This window comes from Aotus nancymaae, unplaced genomic scaffold, assembly GCF_030222135.1.
Source record: "Aotus nancymaae isolate 86718 unplaced genomic scaffold, 86718_ANA_hifiasm-v0.15.2.pri h1tg000022l_1, whole genome shotgun sequence".
NCBI lineage: Eukaryota > Metazoa > Chordata > Mammalia > Primates > Aotidae > Aotus > Aotus nancymaae.
In genome coordinates this window covers 47314270-47339526 of record NW_026988435.1, presented here as the reverse complement: position 1 = coordinate 47339526, position 25257 = coordinate 47314270, and the positions used below count along the sequence as shown (strand labels likewise).

Below are 25257 nucleotides of genomic sequence, written 5' to 3'. Positions count from 1 at the left end.
CGTAACGTCCAGTGTACCCGAGCTCAGGGCTGGGGAGCCCAGAACGGCCACGTAACGTCCAGCGTACCCGAGCTCAGGGCTGGGGAGCCCAGAACGGCCACGCTAACATCCAGCGTACCCGAGCTCAGGGCTGGGGAGCCCAGAACAGCCACGTAACGTCCAGCGTACCCGAGCTCGGGGCTGGGGAGCCCAGAAAGGCCACGCTAACATCCAGTGAACCCGAGCTCAGGGCTGGGAGTTGGTGTGAGCTTTAAGTTTTTTATGCACAAATAACAGTATGTGAATTAAGAAAAAAAAGTCATTATCCAACGGATTCGCGAAAATTTTTTCAACTTATTATTCAATTATTTCAATAAAATATTTCTATGTTCTACTTTCATAATGTGGTTCTGAAATGTGAAATCAATCTTCAACACTGTAATGTTCAGGCTTCCACCCTCTCCCACCAGTGACTCCAAGTTAATGAGGTTTAAACTTACAAAAACAAAGGCCCAGGGTGGCTCAAAGGAGAGGCCACAGGGCCGCTGGGCGCGACCTCCACCCAAGAGGCCAGATCTTGCTAAAGAGGAGTTTCCTGGTAGGCAAGAGGGGTCGTGAGCATGATGCCTCCCTAAACTAGGCGGGGAAGAGGGGATGTGAGGGTCCGTGTAGCAGGTGACTTTAGGCACCAGATGAGCCACAGGGGTTTGAAGGGAGCGGGCTAAAAAAAGGCAGAGGAAAGAGGCAGCTGTGTGAAAGAGCTTAGGGAGGCTCAGGGTAGAGCCAGGTCAGTGAGACCCATGACTCCCCTCCCCTTGTGGGCAGCCTCAGAGGCCCTGTCGGCAGCCAGGGAGCGCACAGCTCAGGCAGACCACTCACGTCAACCCTTCCCGGCTGGAAGGCACAGCTCAGGCAGACCACTCACGTCAACCCTTCCCGGCTGGAAGGCACAGCTCAGGCAGACCACTCACGTCAACCCTTCCCGGCTGGAAGGCACAGCTCAGGCAGACCACTCACGTCAACCCTTCCCGGCTGGAAGGCACAGCTCAGGCAGACCACTCACGTCAACCCTTCCCGGCTGGAAGGCACAGCTCAGGCAGACCACTCACGTCAACCCTTCCCGGCTGGAAGGCACAGTTCCTCTCTGAAGTTACCTGGCCTGGTCGTATCACCAGGTCCTCCTTGGAGAGAAGGCGCAGGAAACCAGCACTGGTTAAACGTGCCTCGATCTTTCCAGATGCACAGTGAAGCCCTCAGTATCTATGACCTGTGTCTGTCGCCACTATGTGGACAACGAAACTAAGGGTCAGAGAGTGCCCATGATCACACGACTTGTGCCCAAGGATCAGAGCTGGCCCACCTCTGGGCAGGTGCAAAGCCCACCGTCACCCGCCTTGCTGCCAGGCCAGCCTCATTAACAGATGCAGAGCAGTCACCTCCACAGCCTTCACTGCACTGTTTCAAACGTTTCACATCAACTAACTCACCTCAACCTCGAAACTACCAGAACTTAGCAGGTGAATACTATTACTTTCTTTTAAAGATGCAAAATCCTGGCCCAGAGCGATCGAGTGTCCAGCCAGGGGCTACCAGGCAGTGAGGAGCAGAGGCCAGGAGCCCAGGCTCTTAACAGGTGGCCCATCTTCACTGTCACGCGGTGCCTCAAGCTCTGCACCCACACGCCAGGCCCTCTCCCTCCCCAGCCCGTGGCTCTCCGAGGCTATGAAGACACAAAAAGTATTCCTTGTGTCCCCCAGCTCCTGTAGATGAGTGACGGAAGCTCCTTCCTGGATCTTTCCCTGCGGAGTGACTGGCCACCACCCTCCAGCCAGGGCAGCAAACACTGCAGGCGCGGACCACGTGGCCTGGAACTCTCTGAAACACCTGAGTCCGCAGGACGCGCAGGGGACCGTGTTCCCCACTGCGCTCCGGACACTGGAGTGAGTGTGAGTTCCCAGGCTCTCCCCGGCCAGGCTGCCGTGTGTGCTTCAGGCTGCAAGGGGACAAGCAAGAGACCAGGACGGGGGCTGTGCAGGCTCCGATGAAACTGACAGGACCCCGCCTGGGCTTCCGGATCTAAACCCTGAAGAGTTACCTGTACAAAATGATAAAGAGCTTACCTTTGCAACACATAAAGCACTTGTTCAAGAAAAGTGATCAAAACTGCCCAAACATACAGACAGACCATGAGAGAATCAGCACACACAGAGAAAACAGTTCAAATCCTGTCGGTCACCAAAGCAGTCCAAGTTCCTGTGGCTCCAACCTCCAGGCACAATTTAGCCCACGCTGCTGCCAGGACCCAGGACAGTTCCTGCGTAGCTGGGGAGACAAGATGCAGCCCAGGGGCAAAACCACAGCTGCAATCGACTCTGCGGGATCACCCTGAGAAACAGCCAGGGGAACCCTCACTCAAGGACAGTCAGGCACAGGTTAGCTGGAAAGTTGCAAAGACCTCAGCGTGTGAGTGAGTGATCCGAGAGCTGCTGGGCATGAGCACGGCGACCCGCGCACTCCAGCCTGCCTTACCTCTCCTGACAGAAGTGACGCTCCTCACGTCCAGCTCCAGCCTCTGCACCAAGGCGCTGGGGTCTATCTTGGTCCTGCCAAAGACACTGGTGTCGACGAACGCCCAGTCCTAACGTCCCCAGCAATAAAGAAGGAAAGAAGAGGTGTGAGACTTGCTCTGTGGTTTCAGAGGGAAATTAAAGGTGAGGAGAAGACGGGAGACAAGAACCCGGATTCCCCAGCTTCTCTGCCCATGAGGACCTCAGGGAAATAACCCTCACCTCCCAGAGCAGGAGCCTCCAGTCCCAGAGCTCCAGGGCAGACCTGCAATGCCCAGGCCCACCTGCTCCCTGCCTTAAATCACCAGATGGGCTTCACTCCTGGTTCTTCAGGAGTCAGGATCAGTATCTCAAGAACCAAATTTCCTTCCCAACCATCTTGTCTTATTCTTTCTACAACATTCTCCTGTGACGCAGGAGAAACCCGAGCTGAGCAGATGAAGGATGTGCAGCTCCCAGGCTGCCGGCTCCTTCAGCGCAGACTGACCACATCTCAGGGGCCTCTTTTCGGGTCTGCTTCTGAGCCACACTCATCCCTATACGAAGATTTCAGATCCTCCAAGTCAGCTGCCGACCACACTGTGAGCAGACAGAAGCCCAGTCCCTGCTCCGTGCTGCCCTGCCCACTCACGTGGAAGCCGCACTGACCCTGGCAGGGAAGGCAGCAGCAACCGCAACAGAGCTTCTCAAGGGTGTCAGAGTACGCCACCCCAAAACACGTCACTTTGGCAAAGAATTATTTTGCGCTAAAGGCACTTAAAATATAGCAGGTGCCAAGAGGGCTCATCAGCCCCTCCCTTTATCCTGAAAGGAGATAAAAATCCCCATAAGGAAGATGCCCTCCTACACCAGAAGGAAAGTAACAATCTTATCATCAGGGACAGATCAGAGGAGCCAGAACTCTATACAGACACACCTGGCCACACGCCCACGCCCCTCCTGCAGCCTCCCGAGTGGTTTAGTTTTCTACAACTGCCTCTTGTCAGCCTCTCACCCTCTCACAGAAGCACAAAGGTCCTCCCACTTCCTTGAGGTGTATTTCCTTAGGAGGCTCCCATGTCACCTAAAACTTCAACAAATCTGTAAGCTTTTCTCCTGTTAATCTGTCTTATGTGAGTCTGAATCACAGGCTCAACCTAAAAACCCTGAAGGTGGAGGTAAAATGCGGCCTCCCTCACATTAGAGGAAGAGACAGAAGGCAGCCAGGGTACCAAGAGGTGCTGGGCTGGACTGCAGCTCCCCAGGCGCCCTCACCCACGGCACCTGATGGAGAAGTCCTCGCTTTTGTCCCTACGTGGCAAGGACAGAAAGTCGGTACGTGGGAAAATATCAGACTTGCGGGGAGACAGTGCTGGAGACCAGAGAAGCCTTCTTCATCTGGGCGGGCAGGTGGCTAAGGCAGGGCAGGTAGGCTGAGGTCTCACAGGCAAACAGGGATCAGGTGGGGACGAGGGGTAGAGCGTGCAGCCTTCCAGATCATGAATGTATGGTGGCGTACAGCATACGACTGCTTTTCCCACAGTACCTGGGACACTCTCCATGGTGGCACTTCACACCTCATTCGTGCATATTTTTGGAGCTTAATATAAAAAATGCTGGTGTCACATCATTTGAATGTCTTTCAAGGATTACAATGCCATTATCTGATTAGATGCTGGAAATCCTTTCTGTCTATTCCATGTTCAAGTTCAATAACTGTATTTTCCAGATATAAAAGTTCTATCTCTTGCTTTTTTCTTCAAATATGCCTAGTCTTTTTAAGGGCTTTTTGTTTCTTTCTATGATTCCTGAATGATGTCTTCAACATTTTCAGGCTGGGTGAGGTGGCTCATGCCTGTAATCCGAGCACTTTGGGAGGCTGAGGCAGGCGGATCATGAGGTCAAGAGATCAAGACCATCCTGGCCAACATGGCGAAACCCCGTCTCTACTAAAAAAATACAAAAAACAGCAGGGCATGGTGGTGTGTGCCTGTGGTCCCAGCTACTCGAGAGGCTAAGGCAGAAGAATCACTTGAACCCAGGAGCGGAGGTTGCAGTGAGCCGAGATTGCGCCACTGCACTCCAGCCTGGCAACAGAGCAAGACTCCGTCTCAAAAAATAAATAAATAAAATTAAAAAACAAAAAATTTTCAGAGACACTTATTTTTCAGTTTCTGTCTGATAATTCTATTTTCTAATTTCCACTCCAGGCAGGGACATCAGAACACTGGGTCCCAATCAGCCCCACCTCAGCCACCAGCAGGGCACAGGTTTCAAGGAGCACAGGCGACTAGGGAGTTGAAGCTGCTCCTGCCCCAACTCTGGTGTCCTGACGTGGAGTTCCTGTCCAGGAGAGGTAGGCTGCAAGGAGGAAGAACTCCACAGCTTTGCCAAGGGGACTCACTTTGTCCGGAACTGGTGTGAGGGATCTCACGCCTAAGGGTGTTGTTGACCAGGAAGGAGCTCTGGGTGGTGATGGGTGCAGAGGGCAAGCTACCCAAGGCTCCTGGGTAGACAGTAAGCCCCTCTGGCCCAGGAATGGCTCCCAGGAAGCCGCATCCCTGGCAGTCCGGAGGCTGTAGGCACGTTCAAGGACGCGCCCTCCCAGGAGTGAGCAGAGGGACTCTGTAAGCCACTAGTCCTTGGCGGTGCCTCTCTGAGGGCAGAATGGAGGTTGAAAATGTAAACACGCTGAACCTGACAGCCACCTCCAAGCCAGAGGTATCCAGTGGTAAAGGGCAAAAACTCACTGGCCAAGGAGGCATTAAGAATAATTGCTGACCAGTAAGGAACTTAAGCAGATCCAAGTGGCCAGACTAAAAGATAAAAACAGGAAAAAAAGAGCAAGGGGGCACATCAGAGGCTGCACACAGCCAGAAGGGGACGAGGAGAGAGGCCACATGGTCCAGTGCCAGGTCAATAAACAAAGTTGCCAAGCAAATACCAACCCCTGGTTGCTACAGGACTATCCAAAATGCCCGTTTACACACACACACACACACACACACGCACGATACATTCAAAGAACGAGGAAAGCAGGAGCCACACAACAGAAACTGCCTTGAGAAGCCACATGTACTGGCGTGTGAAGAATGCATGGGAGCCATTACACATATTTCCAAGGACTAAAAGAGACAACGAGACCGTGTGTAAAGAACTAAAGGAAGGTGTGACGACATTCTCATATCAAACAGAAAACACCACTAAAGAGTTAAAAATTTTTTTTGAGACGGCACCTTGCTCTGCTGCCCAGGCTGGAGTCGAGCGGCGTGAGCGCGACTAACCACAACCTCCGCCTCGTGGATTCAAACGATTCTGCTGCCTCAGCCCGACCCCTCCCGGAGGCGGCGCGCCGCAGCTCGCCCGCCCCACCCACGCGGCGCCCCGGCCGGCGCCGCCCCCACTCACCTTCCTCCCGGCCGAGACCGGCGGAGGGGTCGCCTCCGGGGCGCGGGGCGCGGGGCCGGGGCCGGCCTCCCCCTCAGGCCTCACGGCAGCCTGGTGCACGCGGGCGCGCAGCCTCCTCACTTTCCCCATCTTCCCAGCGGCGCTCCGCGAACGCGCCTACCGGAAGCTGGTCCTGCGCTCTCGCCGCCCGGCGGAAACGGGAGCCACGACTGCCGGGATCCGCGCAGGCGCCAGAAGTGCCCGGAAGCGGCTCTGGCGGGTGCAGGGTCGGGGATGCGGGGTCGTGGCGCTCAGCCTTCCGCCGACGCCCAGGGGAGAAACAGGCCGCAGCGCCGGGGTGGCGCGCAGCACGAGAAACGAGCTTCTGCCTAGATCGTGGGGGACCCAGGGCCGGGGTTGGGGATGGAGAGGACGCGACGTCCGCGGCAGTCGAGCTGGCCCTTTTTAAATCCTGTATTTGAGACGGAGTCTCGCCTGTGTCCCAGGCTGGAATGCAATGGTGCGAAATCGGCTCACTGCAGCCTGGACCTCCAGGGCCCTTGCGATCCTCCCGCCTCAGCCTCTCAAGAAGCCGGGACCACCAGTGGGCATGCCCGACTAATTTTTATTAACGTTTTGGTAGAGCCGGGATCCTGCTACGTTACCCAGGCTGGTCTCAAACTCCTGTGCTCCAGCATCCTCCCGCCTCAGCCTCCCGAAGTGCTGGGATTACCAGCATGAGCCACATCGCGCCTGGCCGCTCTAGTCCATTTGATTTTCCCTTCATGTCAATTTCTTTTTTACAGAGTTCCATTTAGTCCTCAGAAAAATTCCTTAGAATTGGGTATTGCTCCACTTACATGCGAAACATAGCAGCGAGGTGACGGGCTGGGTCCCGTGCTCATCTGACTGCTTGCACCCATGCTGTCTGTGCTGGGGTGCGTTAGGGAACAGAGACCCCAGGTAAGAGGCAATGCCTGTCCTCAAGGAGCACCTTGTTCTCATGGAGCCACAAAGCTGACATGTGGAGAAGAAACTATGGTATGGAACAGGTGCTGTTTGGGGGCCACAAAGGAAGGCTGCCAGGTCCACGCCCAGCAGGTAATGGCCACACCTCTACCCCGCTTCCCCACACCGGGCACCAGCATTCGCCTGCCCAGGATCCACAGTGAAAACCCATCCACACAAAGTGCACTTTGGAGGAGAGTAGTGGGTCCCAGGCAGAGCCACACAAGCCACTCACAGCCCAAGGTGATGGCCTCTAGGATATATTCAAGGCTGCGCAACTGGCTAGAAGTCGCGTCTGCTCACGTATTGAAAGACCTATTGAACATGCACAGGCCATTCTTTGTACTCTCCAGCGAGATTTGTTCTCAACCAGTCTACCTCGGAATGCTGCTGGCTGTGAAAACTCCAGAGATGAAAACCGCAGAGGCTGGTGTGTCTAGAGTTCCCTCAGGGTGCCTTCAGCATCTGAACCCAGCGACTCTTGAGGTGAAAGGGCTCATCTTTATGTACTTTGGATGCGGGGGAATGTCTGTTGTTTTATCCGCCTGGATCCCTTTACCTGTCACCCATTCCAGTGTGAGTTTACTTCATGGGATTGTCCGTGTTTTTAAAGACTGTATTTTTTAAAGATCAGCCTCCTCTTCCACTGCCAGCCCAGTATTTGAGACTGCTGTGGTTTGAATGTTGGTCCCCTCTGTTGAAATTTAATTGCTGTCATACCGGTATTCAGATGTAGTACCTTGAAGAAGTGATTAGGCCATGAGGACGCTACCGTCAGGAATGAATGAATGTTGTTATCATGGGAGTGGGTTTGCTGTCAACGTGTTTTTTATAAAAGGACGAGTTTGTCCCCTTTGGGCACACTCTTGCCCTCTCTTTGCTGTTCCACTGTGGGATGACACAGCAAGGTCCTTGCCAGTCGCCGGCCCTTCAGTCTTCGACTTCCCAGTCTCCAGAACCATAAGCCAATAAATTTCTGTTCATTATATAAATTACGAAGTCTGTGGTATTCTGTTAGAGCAGCACAAAACAGAGTAAGACAGAGACAAAGATACTCATCTGTATGTTGGAAACATGCTTAGTGCCACCAAGACAAATCAACACTGAGACAAAGGGTCTCTCAGCAAGCAGCTTACTTCCTGTACTGCAGGAAGGGCACCCTTGCTAGCCATCTTGCCACGAGAGTACAACCAACAGATGAAAAGCAGACATATTTATCCCTGACGCATTTGGGGTCGTCCTCACTGCTGTGTCTGATCTCCATTGACTGGAGCCAGACCTCACAATCTAAACTAAAACCTGATTGACTAACAACTTAAAACTTTTCTAAACAGGTAAGGGACACAGGCTGCGAGCTGGGACATGCCTGTGAGCACGCCCAGCATAGATATCTTGGTTAAAGTACAAGGCCATAGAAGGTACTACACGCCTGTCAGCATGGCATGTCTACCAGCTACATAGGATAGGGCTTCACAAACAGTTATTAGCAAGTTCATTCTTTAACAAAAAAGGAAACTTCGAAGGAGAACTGTTTTACTTGCCCCATATACAAAGGAGGAAGCTTCAAAAAAGCCATTCATGTATGGGTGGGGCTGCAGAAGGACCACAGCAGAGAATCCCTCAACAATAAGGAACTGTGTTAATCAGGTAACTAATTAATTAAACAAAAAATTTTTAAGAGATAGGGTCTCATTCTGTTGCCCAGGCTGGAACAGTGGTGCAATCATAGCTCACTGTAATGGTGACCTCCTGGGCTCAAGTGATCCTCCCACCTCAGCCTCCTGAATAGCTGGGAACACAGGCATGTGCCACCACACCTGGCTAATTTTTTTGTGTTTTTGTAGAGACAGTCTCCATATGTTGCCCAGGCTGCTCTTGACCTCCTGGGCTTAAGCAGTCCTCCCACTTCAGCCTCCTAAAATGCTGAGATGATGGGCGTGAGCCACCGCACCTGGCCCCAGATTTTCTTTTTAAAAAAGTAATATAGGAAGCAAATATCCACCTTCCTCCTCTTAGGGTCCTGGCTGGGCCTGGGAATTAAATTGAAATAAGGTGGATTGGCAAGAGAAATGTATACAAATGTAATATAACTTTTACGTGACACAGGAGCCTCATCAGGAAGCAAAGACCCAGAGAAGTGATGAAACCTGTGTGTGAACAAGGAGGCAGTCGTGGAGAGTAAACCGTATGGGGAGGCTTAAGGAAGATAGGAATTACTTTAATTAATGTCTGTTTGTACAGAATGCTGTCAGCTATGACTTACCTCCCTGTAGAGAATATTTCTTCGCCTGGTACAGCGAGGGCATCTTTCACGTGGGCGTTTTTATCTGTCTTCAGGAGAAAAGGAGAGATTCGATGACGCTCTTGCTGTGCTGTCTTTCGAGTGCCTTAGGCAGAAGTAATCCTCAGGTCAAAGTGGCAGTCAGCCTCCCTTTGCTCCCAGTGGGAACACCCTAAGAGCTGTTTGCAGTGAACAGTTTCCCTTCCTCCCCTGAGCCAGGCCATAGTTCCCTCCCACTTGAAATCATGGTTACAGATTTCCTATCGCCATTCTAGAGACTTTTATACAAAAAGAGTTTTATCTATGAAAACAATATTTTCCGGTGATCCTGTGGTTCACACCAATTAAACCTGCCTCTTCCCTGCTCCACGCCTGGCTTCTCTCACGTCATAAGGATCTTCACATTTGTCCGCACTCCCCGGCAGTCCACGGCGGCTGCAGAGGACGCTGGATGTGGGCCTGGCTTCTCTCACGTCATAAGGATCTTCACGTTTGCCCCCACTCCCCCGGCAGTCCACGGTGGCTGCAGAGGACGCTGGATGTGGCTGTGGCTCCATCAGTTCCCACGTGGCCTGTTCCCCGTCTCCTGCTGTAACTGACATGCTAGCATGCGCACTGCCTTGCGCATATAAACAGAAGCTTTCTAAAGAGAAGTTTCATGAAAGACATGGTGATATGTTTGGCAGTTGGTGTATATACAAAGCTCAGGCCGGCTGCTCTCCTCCTGTTGGACCCAGGAGCGGCCAGAAGGCTCCTCTCCAGGCCTCATGGGGAGAAACCCTGGTCTAATGAGAGGCCATCAAAGCAGCACGTGTGAGGACACTGCGGGCCAGGAGACGGCAGCGGTTACCGACCCCAGCCCCAGCCCTGCAGCTGACCATGCGGGTGACGCCCTGCCTGGGTGTCTCTGGTGCAGCTGAACATCAGGGCCTCTGCTGGACGGAAGCACCAAGTCCCCACTCTGCCCCCAGAGGCTGGAGCTGGTAGGTGACACGCTGCACTCTTATTTGGGATTCTGCTGCCTCTTTCTGACCAACGGGTGAAGCCTCAGGGTGCAGAGAGGGGGCTGGGGAGGCCCCTGCAGACGTGCTGGGCCTCACAGCTGTCCAGAGCCAAACCACGCGGTGCTGCTCTGCCCCAGCCATGGCCAGTGGTGAAAGGGACAGAGGGAATCTCTGATGCCTGTAGGGGTGCTCTGACCCCTCAGGAAGGCTGCCCAGGTACCCACCTTCAGAGAGACCCACAGATGCCCCATGCTGAGGTGCACAGTATGAGTGGCCGGATCCTTGCAGAGGCAGCGCTGGGCTTAGACCCCTGTAGGTGCAGAGGGTGGTCAGGGAGGATCTCCACAGATTCAGAGCCTGTCTCTGCCCTGGAATAGCTCCCGCTCCTGCTCTCCCCTCTCTGCCCCTGGAGTGGTGTGTGCTAGCTCTAGGTCAGTAGGAGGCTTCTTTCAGCACGCCACCCTGACCATGTCTCTGTTTCAGGACCACTACTACGAGAGAGGATGCCGCTGCGGCTGCTCCAGCTTCAGCCCTTTCCCTGCACCAAGATGTCCCAGCGGGCGGCTGGGTGCTCACAGTTCCCATTGGGCCATCAGAGGACGATCAAAGATCAACCTTCCTGCACGGGCCCCTGCCCGCCTGCCTGGGGGCTTCCTGCCTGTCTGCCGGTCCCCCAGGAGCTCCACAGGCCTGCCAGCCACTGCTTTAAAGGTGGGAAGGAGTTTTCTGATCCTCTGGACATCCCTGTGGCTGGAGCTGTGGGTCGAGCCATGGGAGAGCCAGCCTCTGTCCCTTAGTAAAAATGCAGCAACTCAGAGTCAGAAAACCTTGGTTCAGCCTGGGACAGGCATAGAGGTCTCAGCAGCACTGCCCAGGGGCAAGACCTAAGATCTAGTGGGAACTCTGTGGTGTCCCCCGAAGGGCCCAGCTCTCTCCAAGAGCTCTGGGCCTAGGGTGGGGGTGATTGTCGGTTCTGCCCGTGCAGTTCCCACTAAGTGATGGGTTCCTCCGACTTGGCTCCTCCCACTCGCTTCCTTCCTTCTGTGGAGAAGCCTGTCCAGGTGTCACTGCCTCCAGGAAGCCATCTCTGATTCCCCCGGTTGAACCGTGAGACTTGCCACACCTCACATGCATCGCTCTTGTCCCTGGAATTGTAACTGTAGGTTTTCCTCTCTCCTGGAGGACAAGGAAGAGGCTTTCCACTTGGGCCTCCCTGGTGGAAGCGCAGCTCCTGACATACCTGGTGAAAGTTCTCAAAAAGAAGAACATGGAGGAGGGATGTGAATAACAACCCTGGATGCCTGCGTGTTCCAAGCTAAGACGACGTAATGTCCCCAGAAAACAGGGGGAACGGCCTGCCTGCATCACAGCTCAAGCCCAGGCCCTGGATGCTGGGTGGACCGAGCCCAAGGACTAGGTCCAGAGCTGCACAGCCCCGGGCCACACCCGCCTCACCTGGGACCTGTGAGGGGTGCAGTCTCGGGCCCCACCCAGACCTGCTGAGTAAGAGGCCCTGGGGCAGGACCCAGCCTCCTGCATTTTCCCAAGCCCCCAGTGGCTTCCCAGGCATGAAGACCTCAGGTGAGAGGTGGAACTGGCAGGAGCCTGTCTCCAGCCCCTCCCCACCCCAGCCTGGCCCTGCCTCAGAGGTGGCACCCAGGACGTGGCCACGACCCGTAGACTCCACTCACATCCCCCTTCTCCAGGAGCCATGCAAAGTGTCAGCCAGCCAGGCCTCCAGAAGGCAGTCACCACCTGCGAGGCATTGCGGGTTCAGTCCTGCAACAGCCAGATGCCAGCACACGGCCCATGTCCGGTGCCCGATAGCAGGGAGTCATGACCTGGCAATGATTCGACGCTCCAAGGAGCACCGGCGGGCCCTGGGGTCGGGGCCGCTCAGCTTCGCCAGCATATCTGCCTCCTTCCAGATCTCCGGGGCTCACGTCCGAAGCAGGGAGATTCGGCTTTGCCCCCGCCTTCCTCCCTCAGCTCCTCCAGTGCTGGCTGGGCAGCCTGGGCTTCAGAGCTGGCTTCTGCCCACACTTTCTCTGGGAAAGGAAAGCAGATGCATCTCAGATGTGTTTTTAAAAATCCTGGTTCCCTCGCTCTGTCCCATCGCCCGCCTCAGTGGCCCCCTCTCTCCGTGGCTCTTGCCCCACACTCTGCCACTGCCACATTTTCACCTGTGCAGCGCTTTTGTCTCCACCGGAAACTCCTGAAAATCATGAAATGGATTTCTAGGTCCCGGAGGACCCAGGCAGCACATCCCCTTTCAGAATAAAGGGCATCCGGGGTCCCCCAGCACCTGCCCAAGCCACAGCCCTAGCTCCCCTCCCTGTCTCTGCAGCCCGAGGGTCCCCTCAGCCACCCCAAGTCCCCACCTGGGCTCCCGCCCCACTCCTGGCCAGCAGCGCCTTCTCCACCCGGGCCTCCCTGCTCACTGCTCCCCGCACTTCCCCAGGGGACGGGATAGGGTGGGCAGGCCTTGACCCTGAAAGCCTCGCCCTGGCCTGGACCTTCCCAGCGCGCCCTCCCCGCCCTCCGCCGGCCCGGCCCCGTACTCTGCCGCATCCTTCTCGGTGCTCCTCTGACCCATTCCCGAGTCACCTGAGGGCGCTGCTTCCCCGCGGCCGCCTGGGTTACTGCAGAGCCCGGGCCTCAGCCTCCGCGCCCGAGAGACCCCAAGAGACCCCGGGGAGCCCGCCGGGGAGGCGCGGGCTCTGCGCCCGGGTCCCAAAGCACCAGCTGCGCCTTAGGAGGGACGGCGACGTCCACCCGCGGCTGCTGCTCCGGCTCCCGCTCCGGCAGCCCGGACGCCTCGCGAGGCCCCGTCCACCGGCCAGGAGCCCAGCCTGGAGCACCCGGCCCCCGACGCCCTCCAGCCCTCCCGGCCGCCGCCCCCGCCTGGTCTGAGTGCGGGTCTCTGGCCTCCGCGCTTCCCGGGGAAGGAAACCTACCTTCGCGCGCCCCAGGGAGGCGGCCAGGCTCGGAGCGGGGAATCCCGGCCCGCCGCGCACTGCGGGTTTTGGGCAAGGTCTGTCCTTCCTGAGCCTCAGTTTCCCTGTCTCTACAATGGCGCTGCCAGGGGGTTTTCTGACCACGGGAAGAGCTCCAGGAAGCGTCTACTCATGGCACCTGCTCGGTGGCGGCCCGGAGCTGGCCAGGAGCAAACGCCACGGAGAACGGCGGGGGGCTGGGGGCGAGGCCGGGTCGCGGTGTCGGCGAGGGGGAGGCGGGGGGAAAGGAGAGGCGGCGTCCTCCGTCTTCGGGACCCACCCTCGTGCCCAGGGAAGAGGCTGGGGAAGGCGGCGCCACGCTCCAGGGCACCTACTGGGACCTGCCGCAGCCTCCGCGCGCAGCCACGGATTGGGAGACTGAGGCAGGTGCGAAGCCCGCCCCCCAGCCTCTGCCAGGCCTGATTCCACAAGGGTGGCCCCGGCCACCTCCCGGCAGTTCTCCCGGAGCCCAGGGCTGGGAGAAGGTGAGCCGCTGCCCGCCGGGGGTCCGGATTCGGGGGTCGCGGGTGCCGGGTGGACGCGGCGGCACTCCCAGTCTCACTGTCCCACCAAGGGATCCCCCTGGCTGGGCAGGGCCCTGGTGCGCCTGGGCCGGGAGGGGACAACTGGTTTCGGGAGGCCTCTGCCCCAGCGACCTGTAGCCTTTGGCTTTGGTTCAGGGTCGCCTGGGGTTAAAAATGATCGTTTGGGCGTCTGCAGAACGGTTTGCAGTCTGAGCATCTCCATAACCCACACATTCCCGTAACGCATTTCCGAGAAGCGGCTCGGCTCGCATTCCTCCCTCTTCGCTCCTGCGACGCGGGGCCGGACCCCACCTGTGCGCCTCTGTGCGCAGGGACCGGGATGGCCCGGTTCTTCCTGTCCACGCCCAAGGATGCTGCATGGAGCTCAGATGCAAATCTTTCGGGCTGTGGAGTGTAGGGGGCCAGCCCCCCCACACCACCCCTGGGTACCCCGAGTTCGGTGGCGACAAAGGCATGAGAAAAGGACAGGTTAAGAATGCACAAGTGGGACCAGGGGGCCACTGCGTGAACTGGAGGAAGCAGGGGCCCGAGCTCTGGCGTCCACCGCGTTTATTGAATACAATCGCTTTTCTCTACAGTGCGGGTGAAGGGGTGAATCGTGAAGGGAGGCTGTGCGCGCCAGACGGCAGATTGACAGCTGTGGCCGTGTGTGTCAAGAGCTAAAAGCTCATGTTTATGAATAGACAGCCCAGCTGGTGGGAGGGGCTTAGCAAGGAGCCTGCGTGCCTGCTTACAGTCCTGTGCTTCAGGGGAGTGTGATGTCCCTGGGCACTGTGATTAGAATATCAGAGCTTAGGTCACTCTGTTCCTGGGAGTATGCCGGCGTAGAGAGGCCTTCCTCCCCGTTTCTCTTACACGTCACTTATAACCAGTTTATGTCAGGGCGCTGTAAACTCTTCCTCCACTGCTCCTTCCCCCAACAGTGGAGTTCCCCCATTGGGAAACTCTTGCAATAAAAATCATCGTGCTGTAATTCCCAGGGAACATTGAGAGGAAGTGGTGAGGGCGGGGGTGGGGCAAGGGGAAGAGGCTGGGGGTGGAGGTTGCCAAGTCTGCATTTGAGCAAGCCTTGTGCTGGGGTGGGTAGGAGACCAGCCTCGCCCAGCACGGAGCCTCTTCCTGGTGCCCTGGCGGCAGCGCCCTCGGGTGGGGTCCCAGAGCCCAGGGGTCCTTCCAGCGTTCCGTTCCTTTTCCTTACACGTTGTCCCTTTCCCCGGCTAGAGAGGGGCAGGCTTCCGGGGTCTGGGTGCTTTTGCTTTGGAGCCATTTAACTTGATTTATTACATGCTTTTCTGATTATAAAATTAATACACGGCTACCACAGACAATTTGGAAGAGACAGGAAACAGTGGACACGTTAAGATCTCCTCTGTCCTGTCTCGTGGAGACCGCGGGGAAGAGCCTTCGGGGGCCTCTGTTCTCCCCGGCAGCGCAGCCTTTCTGGACTTGGAATCGCTGCCGCTAAAGTGTGAAAGGGTCAGGCAAGGCTGTCAGCCCCGCCAGGTCTCCCCCACGTGTGACTTCACGGGGTCCCACCCAAATCGGAGTAAGAGACCTGCTCAGCCCCACCCCTGCTCTGCTGTTGCCGGGAGGAAATGCTTATCATTGTATCTGCCCTCCCCACATTCACCATCCTTGCTGGGCCTCACGCCCCCACCCACCCTCTGCCCCTGCCGCATTCACCAGCCTCACTGCCCCTACACCCTCCTCCCTCAGCAGTCTCTGGGCCCCATCCCCTCTGCCACCCGTGTTCCCAGGCTCTGCAGTCGCCACACTTCGTCGCTGTGCCTGGGAAGCAGAACTGTCTCCCCGTTTACAAGTGGAAAACGGTGCCTTTCAGGAACTGAACTGCGGCTGCGGCCCCTGCCCAGCTGGTGCCCTGGGCTGCAGCCCGGCTTTCTGCAGCCCAGCATGCAGGCCACCTACCGGCCCAGCTCCTCTGTGTGTGACAGTTGCTGCTGTTTCTATCAGAAAGAAAAACTAACAAGGCGAGGGAGGAGGGAGGGCCGCCCTCCAGCCTGCAGGAGCTTCCTGGGTGGAAGGGGCCAGACCTTCCTGGTCAGGTCCCTCTGAGCTGAGAGCTTGTCTCTTGGCCAGGATCCAGAACTGGAGGAGGGAGGGGCAGGGGGGAAAGGTCCCTGCCTGGGGGTGCTGCCTTCCAGGGGTGCCTGGTGGGGCAGAGGCTGGCACACCCAATCAGGGTTTCCGGTGGGAACTGGGGAGCCAGGTGGGGAGCCTGAGTCCCCTCAGAGGAGGAGTCATTTTGAAACTGGAGGGAGAGGCTTAGAGAGGAGGCTGTGGAGAGAGACTTAGGGTCGCCCAGGGGCCAGTGTCAGCTTTCAGCCTCTCCAGCTCTTCCCCACCTCCAGTGTTCTCCGAGTCCGTGCCATTCCCACACGCCTGTGTGCCACCCCTTCCCCCACACGCTGTCCCCACTCCCCACGCCCCATTCCTCTTCAGAGAGTCACTGGTCTAGAACAGGGACCTACAAATTTCGGCCCTTTGGCCTTAGGCTGGTCCTCCACCTGCTTTTGTCAATAAAGTTTTATTAGGACACAGTCATATTCACTTACAGAAGGTCTATGGCTGCTCTGCTGCCACAGTGGCAGAACTGAGTAGTCACAGCAGAGACCACGTGGCCAGCAAAGCCCAAAACACATACGGTCTGCCCTCCAGGGAAGAGTTGCCCACCTCCATCCTAGCAGAGGCATCGCAGCTCACTTTTACAGAGCACTGTCCCTGTGTTCTGTGCCACCCAGGCCCACACCCTGAGGCCCAATGAGCTCTGCACAGTCATCACCCTCCTCACTGTGGGGGGAGGCCCCAGATGCCACCCACGGGACACATTCATGTGTGAAGTGCCACACTAGGGCCCAAACGGAACAGCTCCCCACCAGTAGGGACGTAGTGGGGTGAAGGGAACACGTGGGCCACGTGAACCAGCCTATGGGCTGACCCTTCAAAATGGAAACTGTGTGGGCAGGGTTTGTGGGGTTCGAGGGGCACAGGGGCAACACAGATGTGCTCGGACAGGGTGGGTAATTAGATTTGATGGAGGCTTAGGGTCCCTGAGCTTAGAAAGCCCCCATGGAAAGCAAGTCGCAGGAACCAAGGGTGAGGAAGGCTGCCCCGACCTCCTTGGAGACACATCTCGTGGCTCCGTTTGGGTGGGGGCGGAAACCGTGAACTGAACAGGAAAGGAAACATGCGAAGTGTCAGAAAGAAGAGCGGCGTGCTCTGAGGGAGAGCCGACCCTGAGTCCAGGGCGGAGCCTCAGCGAGGGTAAGGGCACTCACCGAGCCCACCTGACTGCCCTCTGGACAGCTCTGCTCTCGGGTCACCGAGCCCACATGGGGTGCAGGGAGGGGTGGATGGAGGAACGAGGCTGGAGTGGTCTGGGAAGGTGGCACAGCTGGTTTTGGTAGATGAGGGCATTGCCTCCCACTGTCCCACCGCGTTAGAGCTGCTGCTTCACTGCTGTGCCACAGGGCGGACTAGAATGACAGTTCCTCTTTATCTGGTTTCCTGAGTCCATCCTTGCTTAACTGTTTTCCTCGCTCCATGTCCTTTGAGTATTGAGCCTCTTCCCACCCCCAGGGGGCCTGGAAGACACTTCTCAGCATAACCCTCCCCCACCCCGCCCAGCCAAGGCTGCCAGAGGTCAGTCTATCCCTGGACTGAGTGACAGGTGAGCCTGCCTAGGAGCCCTTGCTAGGGGCTGTGAAAACTTCCTTTGGGTGAGTCAGGGAAGCAAGAATGCCACCTCCTCAGCTCCCTCCCTCAGGGAGGGGTCACACCATGGCGGTGGAGGGAGGAACTGTGCTCCCAGCTGCGGGGGTGCGGTGAAGCCCAGGCCCGCCCAGGCCAGAGAGGGATGGAGGCTCCCCCTAGCTTCTTGCACCCCTCCCTCCTTCCCACCCTCACCCGGCTGCCCAGGCAGATCTCCGCTTCTGCATTGCACTCCTCAGGTGGCCTGGGACCTGCCCTGGTGGTCGGCCTGTTTGTGTGGATCTGTGGGGGATCCCAGAGAAAGAGCTCATTGGAGCACCCCACGTGGGGCCCCAACCCCATTTCCTGCCCCCTGCCCTCCCCACTCGCCTCCAGGGAGTGTGTCACCTCCTCCTCCACCAGCCCCCCCCAGCCCTCTCCCCCGCCCCTGCCCCCAGCCTGCGAAGGGAGCTCAATCAACCCTGCAGAAGGAAGTCACAGCGGGGAGGAAGTGAAAAGAAAGAAGGCCCACACGGGGGCGAGGCTGGGAGGAGGCCTGAGCTGGGCTGGAGGGGAATTTACAGCCAGGTGGGAGGGCGGCAGGAGAGAGAAGCGAGGTGCTGATGCCGGGGAGGGAGCAGCGTGGCCCTGCAGTCCCCAGGGTCCTCGAGGGGGTGCTCTCTAGGCAGGAAGGGGCTTTCTGCCAGTTAGACATCTACTGGGGCCAGACCCCAGGGGTCCTCTGGGCTGGTGTAGACCCCGTTCTCATCCCTTATAAACCCCTGACCTGACTCTTCCCAAAATATTGCAGCTCCCCAATCCATCCCCTCTGTGAAGTGAGCCCGGAACCCCCACCCCACTGGCCCTCTCTATACTTAGCGTCTTTCTTAACCTTCAGACCCTGCTCCTATGGGGTCTCCTCTGTGGAAACTTCCAGAATCCCACCTGTCACAGAGAGACCTCCTTCCCAAGTGCTGGGGCTGCGTGTTACGGGGATGGAAGCTGGGTGAAGGGAAGCTGGGGGGACTCCTCAGTCCTGGCTTGGGATCCACATCCACCTGCTCCTGCAGCTGCTCAGCTGGCAGGGGCCTGGGAAGCTGCCCATCATGGCCCCCGTGGGTGCTGGTGCTGCTACACTTCTTTGTGTGGCCGCCATTTCCTCATCAAAGTGAGAAGGCAGACGGCGGGGCTCCCGGCTCCTTGGAGCCTGTGATTTTCACTCCATGCAGCCGCACCTGATATTTTTACCTTAAACGTACCAATTGCTCACTTTTCTTTCCACAAAGAAAAACATGCATGGCCTCTGACTTCCAGCCTTGTGCAATAGACAGGCATACCAGATGGGGGATAGTGAGATGAGTGCTGAGTGAGTCCCTGGAACAGAGGTCTGGGTCCCCCGACAGCAAGGATATGGCTCTGGGAAGCCCCAGGGTCCCTAGCCCCTCCCCTCCCCTCCCTCCACCAGCCTCCTTTTTATAGGGTTTTAGGGGCTACACATGAAACACTTCATTGTCCACGTATAATAAAATTAGCATTTTACCACTTCAAGTAAAATGTAGAGAGATGTCACAGCTGTGTAAGCTCCTTTACTGTCATTGCTTTCTGCTGTAGCTGTGACATATTTTACATTTATATGCATTGAAAACCCCACCAATGTTATAATTTTTGCTCTCAACGTATTTTAAAGAACGCAAGAGGAGAAAAGTGGTCTATTCTATTTACCGAGATGTTACCACTTCTGCTGCTCTTTCTTCATTCCTTCATTCCTCCAGTACCAAGTTGCCCTCTGGTATTATTTCCCTTCTGCCTCAGTTTTCTTTCGGAGCATGTTTGCTGGGGTCTAATGTTCTTAGTTTCTCTTCATTGGAGAATGCTTTTATTTTTTCTTAATTCATGAAGAACACTTTTGCTGGATATAGAATTCTGGGTTTGCACTTCTTGTCCTTGAGCACTTTTAAATGTTTTATTATCTTCCGGCCACCATGGTTTCTGATGGGAAATGTGCAGTTCAAATGGGTGTTTCTCTCTGTGGAATATAATTTTTTTTTGGTTGAATCTTTCTAAGTGTTTTTATTTTTGGTTTTCAGCAGTTTTAACATGGTACATACAGGCTTGGTTTATTTTGAGTTTATCTTTTGGAAGTTCACGGAGCTTCTTGAATCTGTAAATTTATATTTTTACCAAATTTGGGAAATTTTCAGTCATTATTTCTTCAAATACTTCTTTCTGTACCAGTCTTTTACTCCTCCTCTTCTCCAACTCCAGTGAACAAATGTTATACCTCCTGATATGATTCCACAGGTCTCTGAGGCTCTGTTCTTGTTTGTCTATTTTTTCCCTCTCTGTCATGTATATTGAAAAATTTCTATTGGTCTTCAAGTTCACTCATCCTTTCCTCTGTGTTGGAAACAGATGTTTGGTGCCACAAAGAAAAATCAGCGCTGAGACAAAATCCACCCTACGGTTCAATTTTCTTAGCAAGCAATTTTTACTTCCTGGACTGCAGGAAGGGCACCTTCGAGAGCCATCTTGCCACAAGAGCACAACGAACAAAGGAAAAGCAGACATATTTATCCCTTAGGCATCTGGGGCCGTCCTTGCTGCCGTGTCTGATTTCCATTGGTTGGAGACAGACCTCGCAATCTAAACTAAAACCCGGCTGGTGAACAACTTAAAACTTTTCTAAACAGGTAAGGGGCGTAGGCTGCAGGCTGGGACACACCCGTAAGCACGTCCAACAGAGATATCTTGGTTAAAGTACAAGGACATAGAATATACTACGTGTCTGGAAGCATGGCATGTCTAACAGCTACATAGGATAGGGCTTCACAAAGAGTTATTAGCACACTTATGATTTATTCTTTAACAAGAAAGGAAACTTTGAAGAGGAACTTTTATTTCCCACACTCTGTCTTCACCATTCTCCTGTTGAGCCCATTCACTGAATTTTTTTTTCTGTTATTATATTTTTCATTTTTAACTTTTTTAATCAAATATTTTTATCTTTGCATTTAAGAGTTTTTGTCTTTACTTCATGGGACATGTTTATAACAGCTGTTTTAAGTGCTCCATGTGGTCATTTCAGCACTGAGATTATCTCAGAGTCGGCGTCAGTTAATTATCTTTTCTCTTACAAGTTCTCAAGGTTTTCTTTGTTGTTGTTTGAGTACTTTTGGGTTGTATCAAAAAGATATTTTGAATATGTTTTAATAAGACTCTGGATTCTACTAAAATCCACTGGACACACTGATCTTTTTGTTTTGCTAGCAGTCAGTCTGGTTAGGGTTAGACCACAAGTCCAGACCTGCCTCTTGTGGGCTGCGGTTCCCATGTGAGTTTGGTTTTTTATTTATTTTTTCTTTCTTTTTTTTCTTTTTTTTGACCCTGTTACCCAGGAGGGAATGCAGTGGTGTGATCTTGGCTCACTACAGCCTCAACCTCCTGGGCTCAAGTGATCCTCCCACAGCAGCTACCTGAGTAGCTGGGACTACAGGCATGTGCCACCACACCAACTAATTTTTGTATTTTTTTGTAGAGACAGGGTTTCGCCATGTTTCCAGGCTGGTTTTGAACTCCTGAACTCAAGAGATCCTCCCACCTCAGCCTCCCAAAGTGCTGAGTTACAGGCGTGAGCCATGAGTTTGGTTTCCAAAGTCTGTGTGGTATATTTGCATCCAACTCAACACTGGCCTTGGGGAAGGCCAGTCTGTGACCCCAGCAGTCATTGGTCTACCCCGTGGTTCAATTCTCAAAACCTTTGACTTGCTCTTTGGGGTCATTTCCTCACAGGTCCAGTTCAGGGCTGAGTCTGGGACTTTGTGCAAAGCTTTATGGGATCTCTCTCTTGAGCCCCTTTTACTGGTTTCTCATACTCTGGTCCTTGTCTCCGGGCATGTCACGCACTTCCTCCAGGCACTGTCACGCACTTCCTGCTGGCTCCTGCAGCCGCTCCTGCTGCTATCACTGCTTCGGGAGTGCAGTTTCAGGACTGGCGTTTGCCCCGGGACAACAGCAGGAGAACGAAACCAGCACATCTCCCCTCGCCGTGTCCATCTCCAGGGCATCCCCGTTTCCAGGCCACCAACCAGAAAGGAGGGTTTCTCTTGGCCGTGCTCACCGGGCTGCTCTGGGGTTCAGACTGCTGTGAATTGAAGCCAGGAGACAGGGAAGGACAAGAGGCAGGACCCCGACCACACTGTCAGTCCTGTCTCACATTTCCATTTCCCGCCACAGTCTGTCTGCTGCCATTTTATTCCGTGGGGTGTCTTAGCTGTGCTCAGTGACAGACGTGGAGTCCACTCCACTTACTCTGTCTTAGCTGGGACTAGAAGCTACTGAAGGTTTTGTTCTTCTAAATATCTTCAATTTTATTTTTTAACAGCATTATCAAAGTAGAATTTACAAGCCAATACTCACTCTTTTTCAGTGTACAATTTTATGATGATTTTAAGAAAATTTACAGAGTTGTGGGCTGGGCATGGTGGCTCATGCCCGTAATCCCAGAACTTTGGGAAGCTCGGGGGAGGGTTTGAGCTCACGCTGGGCAGCACAGTGAGGCCTCATCTCTACTAAAAATAGAAAGAAACAGACAACAGAAAGAACAATTACAGAGTTGTGCAATCATCACCACCGTCTAATTTCAGAATATTTCCACCCCCTTAGAGATCCTTCTGTTCATTTGCAGTCACTTACTTCTACTTCCTTTAAAAAAAAAACAACAAAAAAAACTATTTTAAGAATACAGAAAAGTGTGGAGAGCGCTGGCACCAATCCCCACACGCCTACCTCTCACCTTGTCAAATCCCAATGTGTTGCCTGACTTTGCCCAGAATTTTTTCTTCCTTTTTAGTAAAGAAAATTCTACAATAGAAAATTGAAGCCCTCGGCGTCCATGTCCCAGGCCCATTGCCTTCTCTGTCTTCAGAGATGTGTGGGTCTGCGGGGACGAGGTGCGTGGTGTTCTGCAGTGCCTCCTTCCACATTTTGCTTTTCAGAAGAATCTCAGTGTTTGAGTTCTGAGATGCGTCATGTGGCTCATGGGGCTTCAGACCAGCGCATCAAGGCTGTTTGTTGACGACCCCGTAGCCTGAGTGTCCTGCCATGCATTTATGCCATCTAGGCTATATTTGGGTCCACTCTTCAGGAGTGCTGGTTTCTTTCTTTCATGCCATCCTTTGGCCAGCACCTAATTTGATTCAATTGTGTCCATGAATTTGGCCTCCTTATGAGCTTTCTGCTTTAGAATGTGTGGATGTTGCCTTTCTGGTCTAGTAATTATCTGTTTATCATTGTCCCATGTGGTGACACAATTGTGTACAAGTTGGAGATGAAGGGTTACAGTCCTCAAATTCTTTACTTCTCTACCTGCCCAATTTGCATTTCTGTTTGATGTGTTTATTTCTTGTTTTTGTTTTTTTTTTTGAGACAAAGTTTCACTCTTGTCACCCAGGCTGGAATGCAGTGGCATGATCTCAGCTCACTGCAACCTCCCCCTCCCAGATTCAAGTGATTCTCCTGCCTCAGTTTCCTCAGTAGCTGGGATTACAGGTACTCACCACAATGCCCTGCTAATTTTTGTATTTTTAGTAAAGATGGGGTGTCACCACATTGGCCAGACTGGTCTCAAACGCTTGACCTCAGGTGATCTGCATACCTGGGCCTCCCAAAGTGCTGGAATTGCAGGTGTGAGCCACCGTGACCGGCCTGATGTATTTATTTCTGAAAGAGATGTGTGAAAGATATTTGCTGTCTGGGGCTGTATCAGTTTGCTTATGTACTTGCCAGTGTTTGCTTCACATATTTTAAAGCCACTCTGTTCAGTGCATTAAGGTTTACAGCCATGAACTGCCTTGTGGATTGTAACTCTCATTAGTTACATCTTCCTTTGTTCGTCTGATGCATTTTGCGTTGATTTATATCTTTCAGACGTTATGTGATGCTCTCGTTAGTACTGTCTAGCATGTACGTGTACTTTCCATTTCTTTGTTATGTGATGCTCTCGTTAGTACTGTCTAGCACGTACCCGTACTTTCCATTTCTTTGTTATGTGACGCTCTCGTTAGTACTCTCTAGCACGTACCCGTACTTTCCATTTCTTTGTTATGTGACGCTCTCGTTAGTACTCTCTAGCACGTACCCGTACTTTCCATTTCTTTGTTATGTGACGCTCTCGTTAGTACTCTCTAGCACGTACGCGTACTTTCCCTTTCTTTGTTATGTGATGTTCTCGTTAGTACTCTCTAGCACGTACGTGTACTTTCCGTTTCTTTGCTTTGTGACGCTCTCGTTAGTACTCTCTAGCACGTACGCGTACTTTCTGTTTCTTTGTTATGTGATGTTCTCGTTAGTACTGTCTAGCACGTGCGTGTACTTTCCATTTCTTTGCTATGTGATGCTCTCGTTAGTACTCTCTAACACGTACATGTACTTTCTATTTCTTTCTTATGTGATGCTCTCGTTAGTACTCTCTAGCACGTACGTGCACTTTCCATTTCTTTGTTATGTGATGTTCTCGTTAGTACTCTCTAGCACGTGCGTGTACTTTCCATTTCTTTGTTATGTGATGTTCTCGTTAGTACTCTCTAGCACGTGCGCGTACTTTCTGTTTCTTTGTTATGTGATGCTCTCGTTAGTACTCTCTAGCACGTACGTGTACTTTCCCTTTCTTTGTTATGTGATGTTCTCGTTAGTACTCTCTAGCACGTACGTGTACTTTCCATTTCTTTGTTATGTGATGCTCTCGTTAGTACTGTCTAGCACGTACGTGTACTTTCCATTTCTTTGTTATGTGATGCTCTCGTTAGTACTCTCTAGCACGAACGCGTACTTTCCATTTCTTTGTTATGTGATGCTCTCGTTAGTACTCTCTAGCACGTACGTGTACTTTCCGTTTCTTTGTTATGTGATGCTCTCGTTAGTACTCTCTAGCACGTACGTGTACTTTCCCTTTCTTTGTTATGTGATGTTCTCGTTAGTACTCTCTAGCACGTACGTGTACTTTCCATTTCTTTGTTATGTGATGCTCTCGTTAGTACTGTCTAGCACGTACGTGTACTTTCCATTTCTTTGTTATGTGACGCTCTCGTTAGTACTCTCTAGCACGAACGCGTACTTTCCGTTTCTTTGTTATGTGATGCTCTCGTTAGTACTCTCTAGCACGTACGTGTACTTTCCGTTTCTTTGTTATGTGATGCTCTCGTTAGTACTCTCTAGCACGTACGCGTACTTTCCATTTCTTTGTTATGTGATGCTCTCGTTAGTACTGTCTAGCACGTACGTGTACTTTCCGTTTCTTTCTTATGTGATGCTCTCGTTAGTACTGTCTAGCACGTACGCGTACTTTCCATTTCTTTGTTATGTGATGTTCTCGTTAGTACTGTCTAGCACGTGCGTGTACTTTCCATTTCTTTGTTATGTGATGCTCTCGTTAGTACTGTCTAGCACGTGCGTGTACTTTCCATTTCTTTGTTATGTGATGCTCTCGTTAGTACTCTCTAGCACGTACGCGTAGTTTCCATTTCTTTGTTATGTGATGCTCTCGTTAGTACTCTCTAGCACGTGCGTGTACTTTCCATTTCTTTGTTATGTGATGTTCTCGTTAGTACTCTCTAGCACGTACGCGTACTTTCCATTTCTTTGTTATGTGATGTTCTCGTTAGTACTCTCTAGCACATACGTGTACTTTCCATTTCTTTCTTATGCGATGTTCTGGTTAGTACTCTCTAGCACGTGCGCGTACTTTCCGTTTCTTTGTTATGTGATGTTCTCGTTAGTACTGTCTAGCACGTGCGTGTACTTTCCATT

The 25257-nt window shown here is 53.5% G+C and overlaps 2 protein-coding genes across 5 annotated transcripts in view; one reads left to right on the top strand and one right to left on the bottom strand.

Moving 5' to 3' along the window:
* Positions 1-6089, bottom strand: part of SLX9 (SLX9 ribosome biogenesis factor) — a 47096-nt gene extending 41007 nt beyond the window's left edge. The window contains exons 1-2 of one of the 4 annotated variants that reach the window (XM_012444351.3): positions 5934-6089; positions 2509-2617 (exon numbers count right to left, since the gene is read on the bottom strand). In XM_012444351.3, coding sequence (XP_012299774.1) covers positions 2509-2617; positions 5934-6062 — 238 coding nt within the window. In that variant the 5' untranslated portion in view covers positions 6063-6089. Of the gene's footprint in view, positions 1-2508; positions 2618-2768; positions 2823-4071; positions 4452-5761; positions 5842-5933 lie in introns of those variants that run through there. The other 3 variants (XM_021669455.2, XM_064380232.1, XM_064380234.1) reach the window with 3 other exon arrangements.
* A 10808-nt stretch (positions 6090-16897) lies between these two features.
* ITGB2 (integrin subunit beta 2) overlaps positions 16898-25257 on the top strand; it is a 45651-nt gene continuing 37291 nt past the window's right edge. Inside the window, exon 1 of the mRNA XM_064380231.1 lies at positions 16898-17028. The gene's annotated coding sequence lies outside the window, so the exon portion shown is untranslated. The remainder of the gene's footprint in view (positions 17029-25257) is intronic.